Here is a 17521-nt window from a genome sequence, read left to right as displayed (position 1 = left end):
GCTTTTTTGTTTTGATAGTATATAGACTAGCACAGCTCCCTCTCTGTTACTATAAAAAGGGAGAGTTTTAGGAACCAATTTGAAGGAACATAATGATAGGTGGATATTTACGGGAGCATCTCTCATATGACAGGCAACATGGGAGAAAGACTGAAAGATGACATTGTGATAATCCATGACAAATTATAAGTGAGGTGGGTGATAGGCTGTGAAGGGCCTTGAAAGGGAAGATAAGTTGTCCGTGTTTGCTGAAATTGAGAAGGAGAAACCGGTGGAGGGGCTAAAAGATAGGAGAGACATGGTCCAAGTAATGAACCAATGATTTTTACAGAACTGATTCTATAGCTATAAAAATGGTCATTTTCAAGTCAAATGTTCCAATATTTGATTATGTAACAATAGCTCAGCTATGCTGCACACCATTAGTCATTTTCATATTGCCATGTCATAATACATTCACCGGCTTGCCTAAAGTTTCATTAAAACACCCTAAATGCTGGGTGCGTTTGCTGCTTTTCAAGTAGTATGTCAATCACTGCCCTCTGCTTATCTCTGTCCTTCTTTGAAGTGGCACACAAAACTATACGGTGGGCTTTACAGGTCACCTCCTACTCTTCCACCATCACAACTGAACAGCCTGGACTTTAAATAAAAATGTTGAGGTCTAAATTATTCTGTTACACAAGCACGTGTCTGAAGAAAATCCACTGCTACCCATGGAGTTAGTCTGGATGTACAGGATGTATCTGAGTGCACAATGTGTCCTTCATATTTTTTGTCTGAAAGGAATACAGATGCTAGATTTAATTTCACATGCAGAGTTCAGAATACTGACTTTCCAGCCACCAAAGTTTTCCAGTAACAGGACACCTCAATGTGACTCACAAGTGCACAGAATGTGAATGTGTAACTTCAACCAGTTCCATCTACTGCTGAAAAATGGAATTGGATTTCTATATGGCTTTTAAAATATAAGTTCACTATCAATAACAACATTTTTCTCACAATGCCTCTTTGCCAGTGGGCCCTTGGATCTGTGCATCTGCCTCTGAGGTCAAACTGTAGCACAGTATTTTAGTAACACATGCACGCTGAATCATGATATCCAGACTCTACAAAGGCCTGGTCCAGGGGTTGGCAACCTGTGGCTTTTTAAGGAGCCACTTGCGGCTCGGAGGTGACTCCTCTTGCAGCTCCAGAGGCTGGCACCACTTAAACAAAACAAAACAAAACAAAAAAAAATCAGTTGCCCGCCATTAAACCCACTAAATTTAGGCCTTTTTGTTTAAGCGGTGGCAGCCTCCCAAGCCGCTGAACAGTGAGATGCAGCAGGGAGCCCTGGAGAAGAAAGCCGCAGCAGGGCAGGGAGCCCCAGAAGAGAAAGCCAGCAGGGCAGGGAGCCACCCGCGCTGCACATGGGGAAAGCACTAAGCCCGCAGAAGAACTGGGGGAGGAGCAGCTGTGCCTGCCCCTGCTAGAGCTGCACAGCTCTGCCAAGGAGGAGGAGGTGGTGGGGAGAGGCAGCGAGAGGCGGCTGCTGTGAAGGAGCTGCATAGTCTGAGGTAAATTAATCCTGGGGATGGAGGGGTGGAGGCTGGGGCTGAGGCAAGCTAATCCCGAGGATGGGGGTACGGTTTGGACACGAGAAGGGTTAAACCTGGGGATTGGGTGTTGGGTTTGGGGCTGAGAGGTATTAAGCCTGGGGGGGGGTGGACGATGGGGGTAAAGCTTAGGGATAGGAAGTGGATTTGGCGGCTGAGGTGTTGGTTGATTGGTTGTTTTTGACACAAACAATTCAGCAACCCTGACGCTACTTTGTGAAATGTTTGTGTTATCAAATCTGATTTTTTCAGAAAAAAATTTGGGTCAAAAAGTTTGCCCAAGTGAGATAGTAGGAAGTTTCCTACAGTTTCCTCACTTAGCAGAGACACACTGTATGAATTTATTTCCAAATATTCCTATCACTGTTTCCACTTGCAGGGAAAATTATGAAAAAAATCCTATTGTAGGCAAGACAGTAAAGTGGTGACAGTACTTAGTTTCAATAATATATTGGTGCTGACCTTCATCTTTCACACAAAGAGCATTGTATCTGCCACTTGGAGAAGGATCATTTTCAATGTTAACATCGATTGCTTTCGCACTCTGCTGGTTGCTCCCTGTCTTACTGCACACCATAGTCCTAAAATAGAGAAGAAGTGGGAACAAATCAGAAGTTCTGCAAGAACTGTATTGCACTCATAGGTGAAATTGGCTGGCCTTTATCACTTCAACCAGTGCATAGCATTGTCTCAGTCTTTGTACTGACAGGAATGAACTTCTGAGGAGCTTGCACTAGAGTAGTAATGTGGAAAAGGCAACTCTGGAAAGGAACTGATAAGAGAGACAAGTAACTTTTTTTAAAAAATCCCTGGTCGTATATTAATTCCAGGACACAGGAAGCACAAAAAGTTTAGAACTAGCACTTGAAAGAGTGTGAACACATTTCAGTTTGTGCATAGTATGTGTAACTACTGGGAGAAATACCAAACACTTTCTGAGGGCCATATTATGTTTTCACATACATCCAGCTATGTCTAGACTAGATGGATTTGTTGGCAAAATGGTCGTTTCGTCAACAAAACCCACCGAGCACTGAGAGTCCCCAGGGCATTCTGTCGACAACAAGGTGACAGAACACAGCGCTTTTGTCAACAGCTACACGCCGCTTGCCATGAGGACTAATGACTCTATTGACAGAGATCTGACGACAAAATGCCGGTCTGGACGTTCCAGAGGGCCTTCTGTCGATAGAAAAGATTTCTGGAACACAGCACAACCCTGTCTGCTGCGCTTCTAGGTGGCTGTTTTGCTGGTAGAGTGGCCAGGCAGTCCAGCTGCTCTCTGGTAACAGAGAGAATCACTCTGTCGATCTGCTCTGCAGTGTGGATGCGGTCTGTCAAAAGAACTTTTGTCAGAAGATACCATCTGACACAAACTTCTGCCGACAAATCCCTCCAGTCTAGACATAGCCTCCACATAAATCCTCAGCAATAACACTGGCTTCCACCACATGCTCCAGACTAAAAATCGTTTAACCCAGAGCAAAATCTCTCTTTTTTTCAGTAACAGCAACGAAGGATCCTGTGGCACCTTGTAGACTAACAGAAAAGTTTTGAGCATGAGCTTTCGTGAGCACAGACTCACTTCATCAGATGCTGGTCTTAGAAATCTGCAGGGCCATGTATAAATAAGCCAGAGCAAGGGTGGGGATAACAAGGTTAGCTCAGTCAGCAAGGGTGAGGCTTACTACCAGCAGTTGATCTGGAGGTGTGAACACCAAGGGAGGGGAAGCTGCTTCTGTATTTAGCCAGCCATTCGCAGTCTTTGTTTAAGCCAGAGCTGAGGCCATTGAATTTGCAGATGAATTCTAGTTCAGAAATTTCTCTTTGGAGTCTGGTCCTGAAATTTCTTTGCTGTAGGATAGCTACTTTTAAGTCTGCTACTGTGTGGCCTGGGAGATTGAAGTGCTCTCCTACGGGTTTTTGTATATTGCCATTTCTGATGTCTGATTTGTGTGCATTTATTCTTTTACGTAGAGACTGTCCAGTTTGTCCGATGTATATAGCAGAGGGGCATTGCTGGCACTTGATGGCATAAATTATATTGGTAGATGTGCAGCTGAATGAACTTTTCAGTACTTTACTCAGGTAAGCTCCCATGTTAATAGAAGCTGAATAGGTTTTAATAGGCATTTTGCCTGAGTGCAAATTAGGCAAAGATCTCAGGATTTGGCCATATTATCACAAACAATTATAAGTAATTTATTAAAATAATACTCTGAGAATTTTTAATGTTTGTGCAGATAAGCCCTGTTTGCCACATGACTGTAGAGAACTCATTTCACCTTTCTGTTTCTGAAGCTGCAGTTTCTATCGTGAGCCTATGTATATGTACCAGTTTGGATCAAACTAGCATGTAATGAATAGCCCTGTAGCCACAGCTGCATGGGCACTCAACCACTACTTAGCTGTTCAAATGAGAAGGCTCAGGACCTCATGCCATGGGATTTAAGGACCTAACAGACCTGTAAGCCTTATTTGGCTCTTTGGAGTCACTAGGCCTACTGTTGCAAAATCAGGCCCTGTTCTATAAATTCTTTGAGATGGGTAAATGTCTTTCGACTTATCTGTAAAGTACCTACTGCTGTAGAAAGTTCCTGGTGAAGCCTGTAGAGGAGCTGATAACAAAAGCTGCACGTGTATATCAATTTTAAAGGGTCGTTTTTAGATGCTTGTACCTTTGTTAAACATTTCCCATTGGAACTAAAATATGGGAATTTATTTTAAAGGCTTTCTTCAAAAACCACAAAACTGCTGAAATCAGGGTCAGAAAGAGTGAAAACCAGACTCTTTTCCTATGAATTGTTTGCCACTATTTTTTTGGGTGGGGGAAGAGGGGATAGCTCCACCCATTTGGTGGAAGATGGTAAAATTAAAACATAGCATGTGTTTTATTTACCAGCACCAGTCCTAGGACGATCACTGCTTATGGGGCACCGTGATTATGAGGCTGCCACAGTCTGAATACTTAACAGAATGGAAGGGGGCAGGGGATCCACTCTGCGTATGTCTACATTGCAATAAAGTGCTCCCCACCCCAACTGTTCCAGGTCAGCTTCTTGACTACAGCTTGCAGGACCCAGGTTGTGGGACTATAGAGCACATGAAAGGGGGATGGGCCCAGAGGCCCCCATCCAGCCCACGCCTGAATGTCTACACTGCAATTATATACCCTCAGCCTGAATCAGAGTCAGCTTATGAGGCGAGAGACAAGTGCTTTATTGCACTGTAGATATATCCTGTGGGATTTGAGTGGATGATTTCAATACAAACTGAAGTCCTGATGTACGTGGAAATACACCTCTTTTCAGCATGTCCTTTAATGTGTTGCCTAGTCCAGTCAGGGGTATGATTTGTACCCACTGTTGTTTCACAAGTAGGCACATCGCTCTCTCTCTCTCTTTCTCTCTCTGCAGAGAGCTATGCAATACTTACACATAAAAGGAACAGAATGAGTCAGAATACAGATCAGCCATAATAATTATCTATTTTGGTAAACCTGACTTAGAATGTCCATCTATTTTTGAAAACTTCTTACAGTACCACAACACAGAAAAACTGATCCCTCAGTCATCATTAGGAAAAAGCACCCATACAATTATTATATAGAGGGCACTAAGAACATGTTGGATAAAATACACGTTCCATATGAACATTCCACTTTCTTCAGTTGCTCATAATTCTCTCCAACAAATTCTTTTTTGGGTTGGGAAGGAAAATTTAATTGTTCCTTAGTTATCTGAATGTGAAAAGTATATTTTTCCTATATGTTACAATTAATTCACTTACATAAATAACCAAATAGCTTCAAGTAGAAGTGTGCCACTTTGCCTCCATATTTTTTATGGAAATATGTTTTAATGTGGATATGCATAACTCGAATATGCTTTATGCAAAACAGGCTGAGTAACCTGCTAGTCAAGAGCCTGTGATACCCCGAATGTGTATATTCTGTTTGCGTGCATGTATCAATCTTGTATGTAAAGTTAGAAATATGAAGTGTAAACCTGCTTATTAAACTAAAATTTCTAGTGCAAGCCATTAGCAGTACTTAAGTGACTTAATGGCTTGGTGCTCAGGATGATCTGTGAATGGTTTTGTTTTTTCTATTGTCCCAAACTGTGACTGGTCCTACAAAAACATGTTACAATGCCACCTGATGCTGGAATCCATCTTGAATCTTGTATTGTTTCCATGGTAATGGGGATGGTTAAATACAGGGTTCCTGTCCTGGGAAAATTTTATTTAAGGAGAGAGAAGCAATCAACATAATCTTCCACTGGCTTTTGAAACTGCTTGGCCCACCATAAGAGGATACACACAAAGAAACCTGAAAACAGAGACCTCTAAGGATTCAAGAGGCTGTAAGACCCAAGCCTAGAAACAAAGATCAGGTCTGGCTTGTGAAGAATTGTGTTTGAAATAAGAACAAGTGTGAGGAACACATTTTGTAACAATTTCTCTTAGGGCTTGTCTACATTACCACCTTCCTTCGAAGGAAGCATGGTAATCAGGGTGTTGTGAGTTTACTAATGAAGTGCTGCTGTGCATAGGCAGCACTTCATTAAGCAAATTCCCCCCGTGGCAACTTCAAAGTTTTAGATTTCAAAGTACTGGCATGCGTCTAGCCGCTGCTCATCTGCTGGTACTTCGAAGTTGCCCCAGCACTTCGAAGTACCAGCAGGTGAGCCGCGGCCAGATGCGTGCCGGTACTTCGAAATTTAAAACTTCGAAGTTGCCGCCCGGGGGTGGTGGAATTTGTTTAATGAAGTGCTGTCTATGCACGGCAGCACTTCATTAGTAAACTTCCAACACCCTATTTACCATCCTTCCTTCAAAGGAACGTGGTAGTGCAGACAAGCCCTTAGTGTATTAGGCTTAATTGAAGTGTTTTGTTTACTTTGGCTTAATAACTAACTTTGAGCTGTCTGCTTTCACGTGCCTTCACTTAAATCCTACTTTTATACTTAATAAAAACACTTTTATTATCAAACCCAGTGTAAATAATTGTTACGTGAGAGGGAAGCAACCCTTCCTTTCATTGATGAAGAGAGTGAATCTTATGAGCTTTGCTTAAAACATTTACAGATACTGGTTTTGCACATAAACATTGGAATTTTATCTCAGGCCATTCATGGAGCTTTTTAAATTTTGGTTCTGACAATCAGCTCTTCAGCTTTGGTGGTGCCCTTAAACTGACAGCTTAGGGCTACGTCTACACGTGAACGCTACATCGAAGTAGGTTATGACATCGAAATAGGTTATTTCGATGAATAATGTCTACACGTCCTCCAGGGCTGGCAACGTCGACGTTCAACATCGACATTGCGCAGCACCACATCGAAATAGGCGCTGCGAGGGAACGTCTACACGCCACAGTAGCACACATCGAAATAAGGGTGCCAGGAACAGCTGCAGACAGGGTCACAGGGCGGACTCAACAGCAAGCCGCTCCCTTAAAGGGCCCCTCCCAGACACAGTTGCACTAAACAACACAAGATCCACAGAGCCGACAACTGGTTGCAGACCCTGCGCATGCAGCATGGATCCCCAGCTGCAGCAGCAGCAGCCAGAAGCCCTGGGCTAAGGGCTGGTGCACACGGTGACCATAGAGCCCCGCAGGGGCTGGAGAGAGAGCATCTCTCAACCCCTCAGCTGATGGCCGCCATGGAGGACCCCGCAATTTCGATGTTGCGGGACGCGCAACGACTACACGGTCCCTACTTTGACGTTGAACGTCGAAGTAGGGCGCTATTCCTATCCCCTCATGGGGTTAGCGGCTTCGACGTCTCGCTGCTTAACGTCGATGTTAACATCGAAATAGCGCCCAACACGTGTAGCCGTGACGGGCGCTATTTCGAAGTTAGTGCCGCTACTTCGAAGTAGCGTGCACATGTAGACACGGCTTAGGTGTGACATGCATATGAGATGAAGGCTTTTTAAATATGGTGCCAACTGTAGTTCTTGCCCTATTCTAGGAATGGCGAAGTGAAACAAGTTCAGCTTCTGATCTTCCCATGCCAAATAGCTCCAAATTTCTTTTTTCATTTCTCCTTCAAAGACACAGGATAACTAACATAAAAATACTGACATGTTAATCTTGAGAAATCAAGCACACCCGAAAAGTTGAAAAGTTAAAGGTTTCTTCTGTTGTATTAAGTCAGCTAAACTGTAGATATGTACTTTCTACTCCTGTTTTAATTTTTAAATGTAAACTTTACAGTCGCTGGGTTTAGTGTGTCCCAAGAGCAATACTAGTAACTTTAGATACCATTCAATAATCATACCTTTATGGTTCAGACGTTTTTGTGGTTGTGGCCTCAAATTACATGCAACTTATTCTTTATAGATTTTTTTGCACAACTTTTTTCCTTTCATAGTATCACTATAGGGGAGAATCAAATTGTTTGAGGGCTTTAATTTTGTATTTCCATGCCTTAATGTAACTGGAATCTTTAAAAGTTTAAGAGTTAACTTATCTTCAAATTGACTTATTAAACAATCGTTGCTTTCAAAGTAATTGAAAACTTCCTGGGGTGGTCTTTTTACCATCAAACGAGCCTCAAGCTTCAGTCTAACTTAACATAGATTTTCTTTGCCTGGGAATAGTTATAAATGTTGATTAAAGTAATAGGGATAATTTTAATGTTATATTGCAACCATAATGATACTTCACCTTTGTTTTATTATATATCTAAAGAAGTCTAATCTTTTTAAGTTGTATGTGATATACAAGATATAGTATTGTAATATCAATGACTAAAGAAGGGAGCATATTCAAGTGGGTTTAACCCTAAAACAGAATTACCTGTTACCAAATAACTCTCATTTAAGCTTTACTGGAGGAGGCTAGAGTTTAGCACTGCGGAGATGTGAGACTCTAAGGGTGTATCTACACTTGCATTCCTCTTTGGATTCTTTTGAAGATGGGGTTTACTTTCGAAAGAGCAGCATCTACACTGGTTTTCTTCTTTCGAAAGACGCTCTTTTGAAATAAGAATATACAAATGAGGGGCCAAATATGCAAATATGCACCTCATTTGCATTTTTTATTTTCCTCATTTGCATACCTCTTTTGAAAGAGGACTAAAACTGGAGATGCACCCTAAGGCTATGTCTAGAATACCGCTTTGCTGACAGATGATTTTGCTGGAAGACATCTCCCAATAAAACTTTTGTTGAGAGATCGCAGCCAAACTGCCAAGCTGATCGCAAGAGTGATCTGCTCTGTCAACAGAGAATGGACAGACTCCTCAGGTGCTCTACTGGCAAAACAGCCAACCAGAAGCTCAGCAGACAAGGCTGCCCAGTTTCCCAGACTCTGTCTGCTGACTGAGGGGCCCCCAGAATATTTAGACCAGCTTTCTGTCAACAGATCTGTCCACAGAGGCATTATTCCTCATGGTGAGTGTGGAACAGCTGTTGACAAAAGTACTGAACACCTTGGGAATCTGGACGCTCCATGGGTTTTGTTGGTAAAACAACCATTTTGCCAACAAAACCCTCTAGTGTAGCCATAGCTTTACTGTATGTCTACACTGCAGTTAAAAAGCTGTAGACATAGCCTGACTGTCCCATGCCATCTGGATGGGGCTTGCAGGGCGGACAAAGCAGCCATTTAATTGCAGTGTAGACAGTTAGGCTTGAGAAACAGCCCTAGGTCTGGGGCCCTCCCATATTGCAGAATCCTAGAGTCCAGGCCCTACCCTGAACCAAAATGACTACTTCATAATTAAACAGGCCCTGTGCTGAAGTCCCACAAACCTGAGTCAGCTGGCACAGGACAGCCAGGCTATGTCTACACAGTGCCCTAACCTTGAAATAAGCTACACAATTTGCACTACACAAATTGCATAGCTTATTTCGAGTCGATTTCGAAATAGGCTATTTCAGCATGTGGCACTGACATGCCAAAATAAAGTGTTATTTCGAGGTACTCCTGTACTTCTCCTGCAATGAGGTGTACAGGGATGCCGTAATAGTGCACCCGTTATCTCAAAAACTGTTTCGAGACAACAGGTGGATTTCTTAGATGCGGGCAGCTATTTTGGGGTACCACTGTATCCTGAAATAGCACCAGCCGTATAGACATAGCCCCAGGGAGCCTTAATAGCAGTGTAGACATGTTTTACATGAACAGGCATGTGTGTGTTGCACAAAGAGGACTTCTGTATGTAGGATGCCATGAATAGCTATGATGATGTTGAAAAGCAGGTTGTCAAAAGAAGCGTTACTTATCTGCCAGTTTTTCCTATTATGCTCTCAGTCTTATACTGAGAAATACATTTCTTGACATCCAATATGGCTCCATCCAGGATGGCAACAGAGTAAAGCTATCAGAATGGGGGCAATCTTACTTCTAGTCAGAGGATGCAGCATGTGCCATCTGCTGACTTGACCCTAACTTTGGGGACTGGGATGGTTAGTCCTACACAAGCTTCTGAAAGAACACTTCTCTATTTGTCAGATGTGGAGCACCCACATTCATTGTCCTGTTTCTCCCACAAACCATTCCAAAGCTGGGAAATTCAACCACTCAGAAGTGTCAACAGCATTGATCTTTCCACCTTGGATTTTTTATTAAAAGACCTGAATTCCCTGGTTGGGGGCAGGGTTCCATGTAAGCTCTTTCATCCCATGGCCAGAATACATTTTGGTATGTGCACCAAGGTACGTGTGGATGTGCCCCACCAACGCAAACACAGGCTGCCCAATGTGGGCGGCTGCAGGTGCTCTGCTAATCAGGTGGGTGGCCCCTGAATTTCTCCTGGGTGGCTGCCAGCGCAGCTTACAGTGAACGCAGGTGGTGGGGTGTGGGAGCAAGGCACCTCATGATGTGAATTTATCAGGACAAATTGGGCCATCATGAGCAAAAAGTCTTTCTTAATAGAGAAAGCCAGCAGGGAACATGTCAGTCCATTGCTGACCTACGTCGTAAAATCTTGCCTTGGGAGGGTCTCCTACTTCACATGTTTTGCCCTCTAAACTGCCAGTTCAGTATTCTGTTCAAGGTGTTGTCCTAATCTTTAAATCCCTGAGAGGTCTAGGTCTGATTTATCTCAGGGATCAACATTGATTCTGTGACACAGGGTAACACCGATCATGAAGGACACTGCAGCTGTGAGTCCCAAGGGTGAAATTCAAGTGCTGGAGCCAGAGTGTTGTCATTTGGGGTGTCATTAGCCTCAGTATTCCCTGACAACAAAGATCAGGATGATCCCAAACCTTACAGCTTTTAGGACACAAGGCAAGACCTTTCTGAGCAGTGAAGCCAGACAGCAGTAGAGCTATAAAAATGGTTTCACCTCAACCTCCTAGACAACAACAACTAACATGCTGTGAGGGCCAAGTGAAAAGTTTAAGTCCTATTTTTGGAAAGAAAATATTTGACATATTTATTTGGTGCCTCATGCGCCTTTGGGAATTTCTTAGATTAGATACTGGCAGCCAGCACAGAAAAAATAACAGCCTGAATGACAGATTTACTTTTAAATAGAAAAAGTCACTGATTTCCTGACACATCCGTCTACCACATGCACACATAACTGAACGCTACATTTAGCAATATTATAGGGATCCTTTCACCTCTTGATCACTATTTCACAGATCATTAGAGACCAAAAGTTGTTACCACCTGATAGTAAAGCTGTGTCTTAGTAGGTGGTCACAGTTCAGTTCCTATTAAATAGATGTCCACATAAATAAAAAAGCCCACACCTTACAATTGGTGGTAATTTCAGCAAGTAAGTGTCAAGGATTCAAATCCCACTGAGACCATTTCACTCTCAAAATTGGCTCCTCTTTTAGGATGGGGCATATAGTGCAGGGCAATGTGCACTACCATTGCCTTTGTTTTACCTGTTGTGTGCATAAGCGTATGACTTTGGTTTTGAGTGAGGTCACACTTGTGCTTTTTAGGTCATTATCAGTTTAATTTTTGAAATTCCTTTTTTTACACATGAAGATTTGGAGTGGTATTTGGTGGGTTGAATGGAAAAGCTCCACAAACCTTTCTAAAATGAATTTTTGAACTTAGAATTAAATCCAGACTCACCTTAGGGAGATAAAATAGTATAAACTGTTATATTTCAGGCAGAGATGTAATTTTAAGTTTACAAGCCTTCCTGCTGTAATTCTCATTTGTCAGCTTGGAATGAGTGTTAATAACTATTTGCAACAAAATGACACTCCTGTGAGATATCTGCCTATGAGAATAATGACTCAATAGCCGTGTCTACACGTGCACGCTACTTCGAAGTAGCGGCACTAACTTCGAAATAGCGCCTGTCACGGCTACATGCGCCGGGCGCTATTTCAAAGTTAACTTCGACTTTAGGAGGCGAGACGTCGAAGTCGCTAACCCCATGAGGGGATAGGAATAGCGCCCTACTTCGACGTTCCACGTCGAAGTAGGGACTGTGTAGTCGTTGCGCGTCCCGCAACTTCGAAATAGCGGGGTCCGCCATGGCGACCATCAGCTGAGGGGTTGAGAGACGCTCTCTCTCGAGCCCCTGCGGGGCTCTATGGTCACCGTGGGCAGCAGCCCTTAGCCCAGGGCTTTTGGCTGCTGCTGCAGCAGCTGGAGATCCATGCTGCAGGCACAGGGTCTGCAACCAGTTGTCAGCTCTGTGTATTTTGTGTTGTTTAGTGCAACTGTGTCTGGGAGGGGCCCTTTAAGGGAGCGGCTTGCTGTTGAGTCTGCCCTGTGACCCTGTCTGCAGCTGTGCCTGGCACCCTTATTTCGATGTGTGCTACTTTGGCATGTAGACTTTCCCTTGCAGCGCCTATTTCGATGTGGTGCCGCGCAACGTCGTAGTTGAACATCGACGTTGCCAGCCCTGGAGGACGTGTAGACGTTATTCATCGAATAGCCTATTTCGATGTTGCTACATCGAAATAAGCTATTTCGATGTAGGCTTCACGTGTAGACGTAGCCAATAAAACCAGCAAGTGAGCTGCAAGTGAAAGAACAGAAGAAAGAGGCAGAATGCTTTGTGAAGACATTTGTGAAGTCTTTTGTAGCTACTTTTTGAACTTTGAACACATAAAATCTGAAAGCTCTATGTGAAGCCCCCAGTACTGTACTGAATGTTTTTGTGGTTTCCATTCCAGCCCCATCCTTGTGTTTATTTTTAGGGTTCTGAAAGATGGAAAATGAACATTCCATTGATTATTCTGTCTTCCTGGAATTTCTGAGGACTAAGGGTGTTGGGGGGCTCATACTGTGGCAACCGCCCCTCTTACCCAGGCCACTCCTTAGGTCAATATCTTGGCCCTTTCCCCCAGGGGTTGGGGCTTACAAAGAGTCCCTGTGGTAAGGAGCCCAGCCTCTCCTTCTGAGACTTCCTACCTTGCTGTTTCTGTGCTGGATTTGGTATAACTCCCTCTCAGACTTTTGTTCTCTGTCTCTCCTACACTTTTCTCATTTACCCACTCTTCCCCACCTTACAACTGTGGAAGGCTTTTTTTTTTTTTGAAGGCCTTCACCAAGCCAGCAGTGGAGTCAGCTGGCCCCAATTTGCCAGAGCCAGCTCCCTCCCAGCTGCTTCTAATTGCCCTACTACCCTCTGCTTCTATTTAGCAGGTTGTTTACACCTTTTGGGCTGCCTTTCTCTCATTTTGACGGAGCCCTCTGGCCTAACCCTGACACAATATACACGATATTCTAAAATAACTATTGTTTATAGTGAAAACCCTACAATTGTTCTCAGTGTTCTATACTTAAGTTCTCAGGGGAAATAGTCCCTACCGCTCTCTACAGTTGCCTTTCATCCTGACCAAAGTTGTGCCATCTCCTTTCCTAATTTTCATTGCCTTCTTAAAGAAAATGAGACCCTTACCACTCCATTTAACTCTATGCAGCCATCTCACTGAGCCATGAATAATGTTCTATTAACCTACTTTACATTGCCATAGCCCTGCATGGAGCTATGCTAGGTCACTGGCTGTCTTACTCCAGGCTTCTCTGGATGGAAGCAGTATGGTAAAGTCTATAGTGCACTGGGGTGAGAGTCAGGAGACGGGTTCTGGTTCTGCAACTGATTTGCTGGGTGAGCTCGGGTAAGTTACTACATTTCTCCGTGTCTCTTTCTCCTTCCTTAACAGCTCTTTGAGGTAGGAGCTGTCTCTTACTACAGTAAACCCTTCATCCCATGGACTAATGGGGGGAAAGGGGTGTCCGTTAAACCCCTAAGTCTATTAAATATGAGGGTTTACATAGCACCCCCTGCCAGTGACTCACCAGAGCCACTGGAGCCGCTACTGCCGGAGCTGCCACACACTTCTCCCACCAGGGTTGGGTGTGTACACGAATGCCATCTGCCCACGTACATGCCCCAGAGCGCACAGTGGCTTCAGCGATGGACCAGGCTGCAGTGGAGGTTCCATCCCTGGTGGCTGGAAGAAACAGCATCTCCAGCCATGGTGGCTCCTCCAACTGAGGTGGAGGCTCTGGTGAGTTGCCTTACGTGCTTTCTTTGGGGGGATGCTGGTGGATTTAGTGGACTTTGGGAACAATGGTGAGCTGGCAGACATCCATTATTCCCAAAGTCCGCTAAATTGGGGTCTGTAAAATCGAGGATTTACTGTATGTCTTTATACAGCGTCTAACATAGTGGAAGCCCCCAACAAGAGAGCATTCCCTTTATAAGAGGTCTCCCTCCCAGGTATAAATCCTTCTACTACAAAGCAGAGTAATAGTTTTAAGTGTGAATTATTTTGTCAGGACTTGCATTTTTTTGTTTCTTTTCTTTTCACTCCCTTTTAAGGAGCACATCTTAATTGCATTTTTCTACCAGGATTTTTCACGTTGCCCTGGTGTCCTATTTTCCCTCATAAAATAGTAAGAGTTACATGTACGCCATATGCCTTGAAACATGCTTTGCTGTTTTTGATGTTCTTTGTATCGTTCTTAAAACTTTACATAGTGGGATCGAGGTTTGATCTTTAATCAAGGTTTGTTCCTAAATTAGATGCCCAACACTATATTTAAACAACTAAACAGGTGGCCTATTTTTTTTCAGAAGTGCTAAGGACCCACCAGCTGTTACTCAGCCCTTTTGAAAAGTTATATACTGACTTTACGTTACTCCTATTATTTACCATTTCTATTGTAATATTACCTAGATGCTAACCAGATTAGGGACTTCTTTGTCTAGACACTGTAAAGACAAATAATATATGGTAGTTCCTGTCACAAACAGTTTACAATCTAAAAGTCCCCAAACAACTTAAACACCCTCATAAAGCAGACCTGGGAACGCTTTTTACCTGATACAGGCTAGAATGTGGGTTTGTACAACATGTGGCTATACTGTTATAATTCATACACAACATAGGGAAGTTTAATTTCCTTCATGTGGAAATTTATGTTCTACCACCAATAAGTAGAACATAGGGAAAGGTGAGAAGACAGATTGGAGGCTGGTATTGGAGTTTTAACTGAATATTTCCAGACTTTCTGCTGTGAATGGTTTTTTAAATATTGGTGTATTAATTTCTTGACTTTACAATTTTTTAAAAACTTAACTTTAGATTTCCGGACTTTCAAATGTTTGGGATTTAAAAAAATAATTATAATGCTTTAAGTTAATAAATAGCTGTTTATTTAACACTACCTGTAAGTGTTTTGTCTGAGAAGTGCATGTCTTTGTAAAAAAATAACATTCTAGCAGAAGTGGAAAAAAAAGTTTTCCCATGTTCCCAATTGTCTATGGGTTTAGAGCCCAATGCTCATACCTTGAGCATGCTCCAATTATTCATAAAGATATATAAAATCTTTCCTACTTAGCTGCAGTATGGAAATCTGCATGACTGGAGCACATTTATTTAATAAAAATAGACCCTACTATTTCAGTGTCCATATGCACACATACAAAATGAGAAACGACTGTCTATGAAGGAATTCTGTGGAAAGGAATCTGGGGTTCGTAGTGGACCACAAGCTAAATATGAATCAAAAATGTAACATAGCAACAAAAAAAAGTGAAGATCACACCTGGGATGTATTAGCAGGAATGTTACAAGTAAGACATCAGATGAAGTCACTATCAACTGATACTTCCCCACACATCTTCTGTCTACAGAACACGTCCACATCTAATAGAGGCTGCCCTTGTCAACGCCCTCTGTTGACAGAACAGCCAACCAGAAGCTCTGCAAACAGGGCAGCCCAGTGAACCGGAAGCCCTCTCTGTTGACAGAGGGCCACCCAGAGCATCTACCCTTTGGAAGCCATGCTGGCTAATCAGCTGAACGTGAGTTAGCAGTGTAATGCTGTGGTCAAAAGCGTTCATGTAGTCCTGAGCTGCATAAACTGAAGAATCTTGAAAAGGGGTAGAGAAGTTAATTTGCATCTATATTTTGTCACTGATGTGACCACAGCTGAAATACCATGTCCAGTTCTGCTGTCCACAGTCCAAGGAGGATGTTTATAAATCGGAAGGGAACAGAGCAGAGCCATGAGAATAACTGAAGGTTTTGAAAGTATGCCTTACAGCACTAAACTCAAAAGAGTTCAACTAAGTTAGCTTAACGAAGAAAAAGTAAAGAAGTGACTTAATTATTGCCTATGCCTATGACATGCCGCTTCTTCCAGAAGCAGCACACTAGTGAGCTATCCAGAAGATGCTAATGAGGCGTGGATGCACATTTTCCATGCCTCATTAGTATATCGGCATGTGGTTCAGAGTCCGAAGAAGCCCTTTTGGACTCCAAAGTACACATGCAGCGGCGCAGCCAGCGGGGATCTTCTGGAAGGATAGTTCCCTTCAGGAAGATCCCCGCGGGCCACAAGTCTGCATGTGTACTTCGGAGTCCGGAAGAGGTTCCATGCAAATATGCTAATGAGGCATGGAAAACTTGCATCCGTGCCTCAATAGCATCTTCCGGATAGCTCATTAGCGTGCCGCTTTCAGAAGAAGTGGCACGTGTAGACACAGCCTGTAAGTATTGGTGTGGGGAACAAGTAGTCATTCATGGGCTCTTCAGTCTACCAGAGAAAGGAGTAAGTAATATGATCCAATAACTGGAAGTTGAAGCTAGACAAACTCAGGCTGGAAATAAGGCATATAGTTGTGATGATGAGAGTTATTAACCACTGGAGAAATTTACCAATGGTCATGGTGGACTCTCCATCACTGACAATTTTTATATCAAGACCAGATGTTTTCTAAAAGACCTGCTCTAAGAATTGTTTTTGGGAAGTTGTGTGGCTTGTGCCATATGGGAAGTCAGCATAGATAATCACAATTGTCTCTTTTGATCTTGTGGACTGCAGGAGGGTGTGGAGAACTAATCTGCCTGTTATAGCTCAGCCTCCAGTGAAGCCAGGTCTACACTAGGCGATAAGTTTTAAATAAGATAAGCAAATCCAGCCACATAGATTTGTGTAGCTGGAGTCAATCTACTTTCAATTCAATTTCAAACTTTGGTGTCATCCTTGCAGTGGGAGGTTGAAAGGAGAAATGCTACCATCGACTTCCCTTACTCCTCACAACATTTGATTTAACGTGTCCGTACTAGACATGCTAAATCAAACCCTGGAAAATCAACCTCTGAAGTGTTGATCCCTGGGTAAATATAGAGGTGCTGTGAGTTTCACATTTTTCATCTAGAGTGCTACTGCATTCTGATGTATTACAGCAGGCTGCTGTTACTTTAGCATTCTCCATAATCATGATATTCGAGGAAAATTCTTAACTGGTGTAAACTGACACAGCATCATTGACTTCAATCAAGAGTTGAGATCTGCCCATCAGCCTACTGTGGCTCAGAAAATTGAGAATATTTTTTTCCTTCTTGCTCCTTTAGAATACTGGAAGTGCTCTGAGAGGGAAGAAAAATAACACTGCCCATCCTACCCACTCCACCTACCCCTCTTTCTCCTTTATTACTGAAAAGCTGCATAAAAGGACCTGTTT

General features: G+C 43.0%; 1 protein-coding gene across 2 annotated transcripts in view; it reads right to left on the bottom strand.

Moving 5' to 3' along the window:
- The window catches only part of SUSD5 (sushi domain containing 5), a 69092-nt gene that overhangs the window by 37334 nt on the left and 14237 nt on the right, over nt 1-17521 (bottom strand). For both annotated transcript variants that reach the window (XM_074988209.1, XM_074988210.1), the window contains exon 3: nt 2064-2182. In XM_074988209.1, the coding sequence (XP_074844310.1) occupies nt 2064-2182 (119 nt within the window). The remainder of the gene's footprint in view (nt 1-2063; nt 2183-17521) is intronic.

The sequence above is a fragment of the Carettochelys insculpta genome, chromosome 2 (genome assembly GCF_033958435.1).
Source record: "Carettochelys insculpta isolate YL-2023 chromosome 2, ASM3395843v1, whole genome shotgun sequence".
Taxonomy (NCBI): Eukaryota; Metazoa; Chordata; order Testudines; family Carettochelyidae; genus Carettochelys; species Carettochelys insculpta.
Note: the sequence above shows the minus strand (reverse complement) of the source record. Positions and strands in the feature narration are given on the sequence as shown.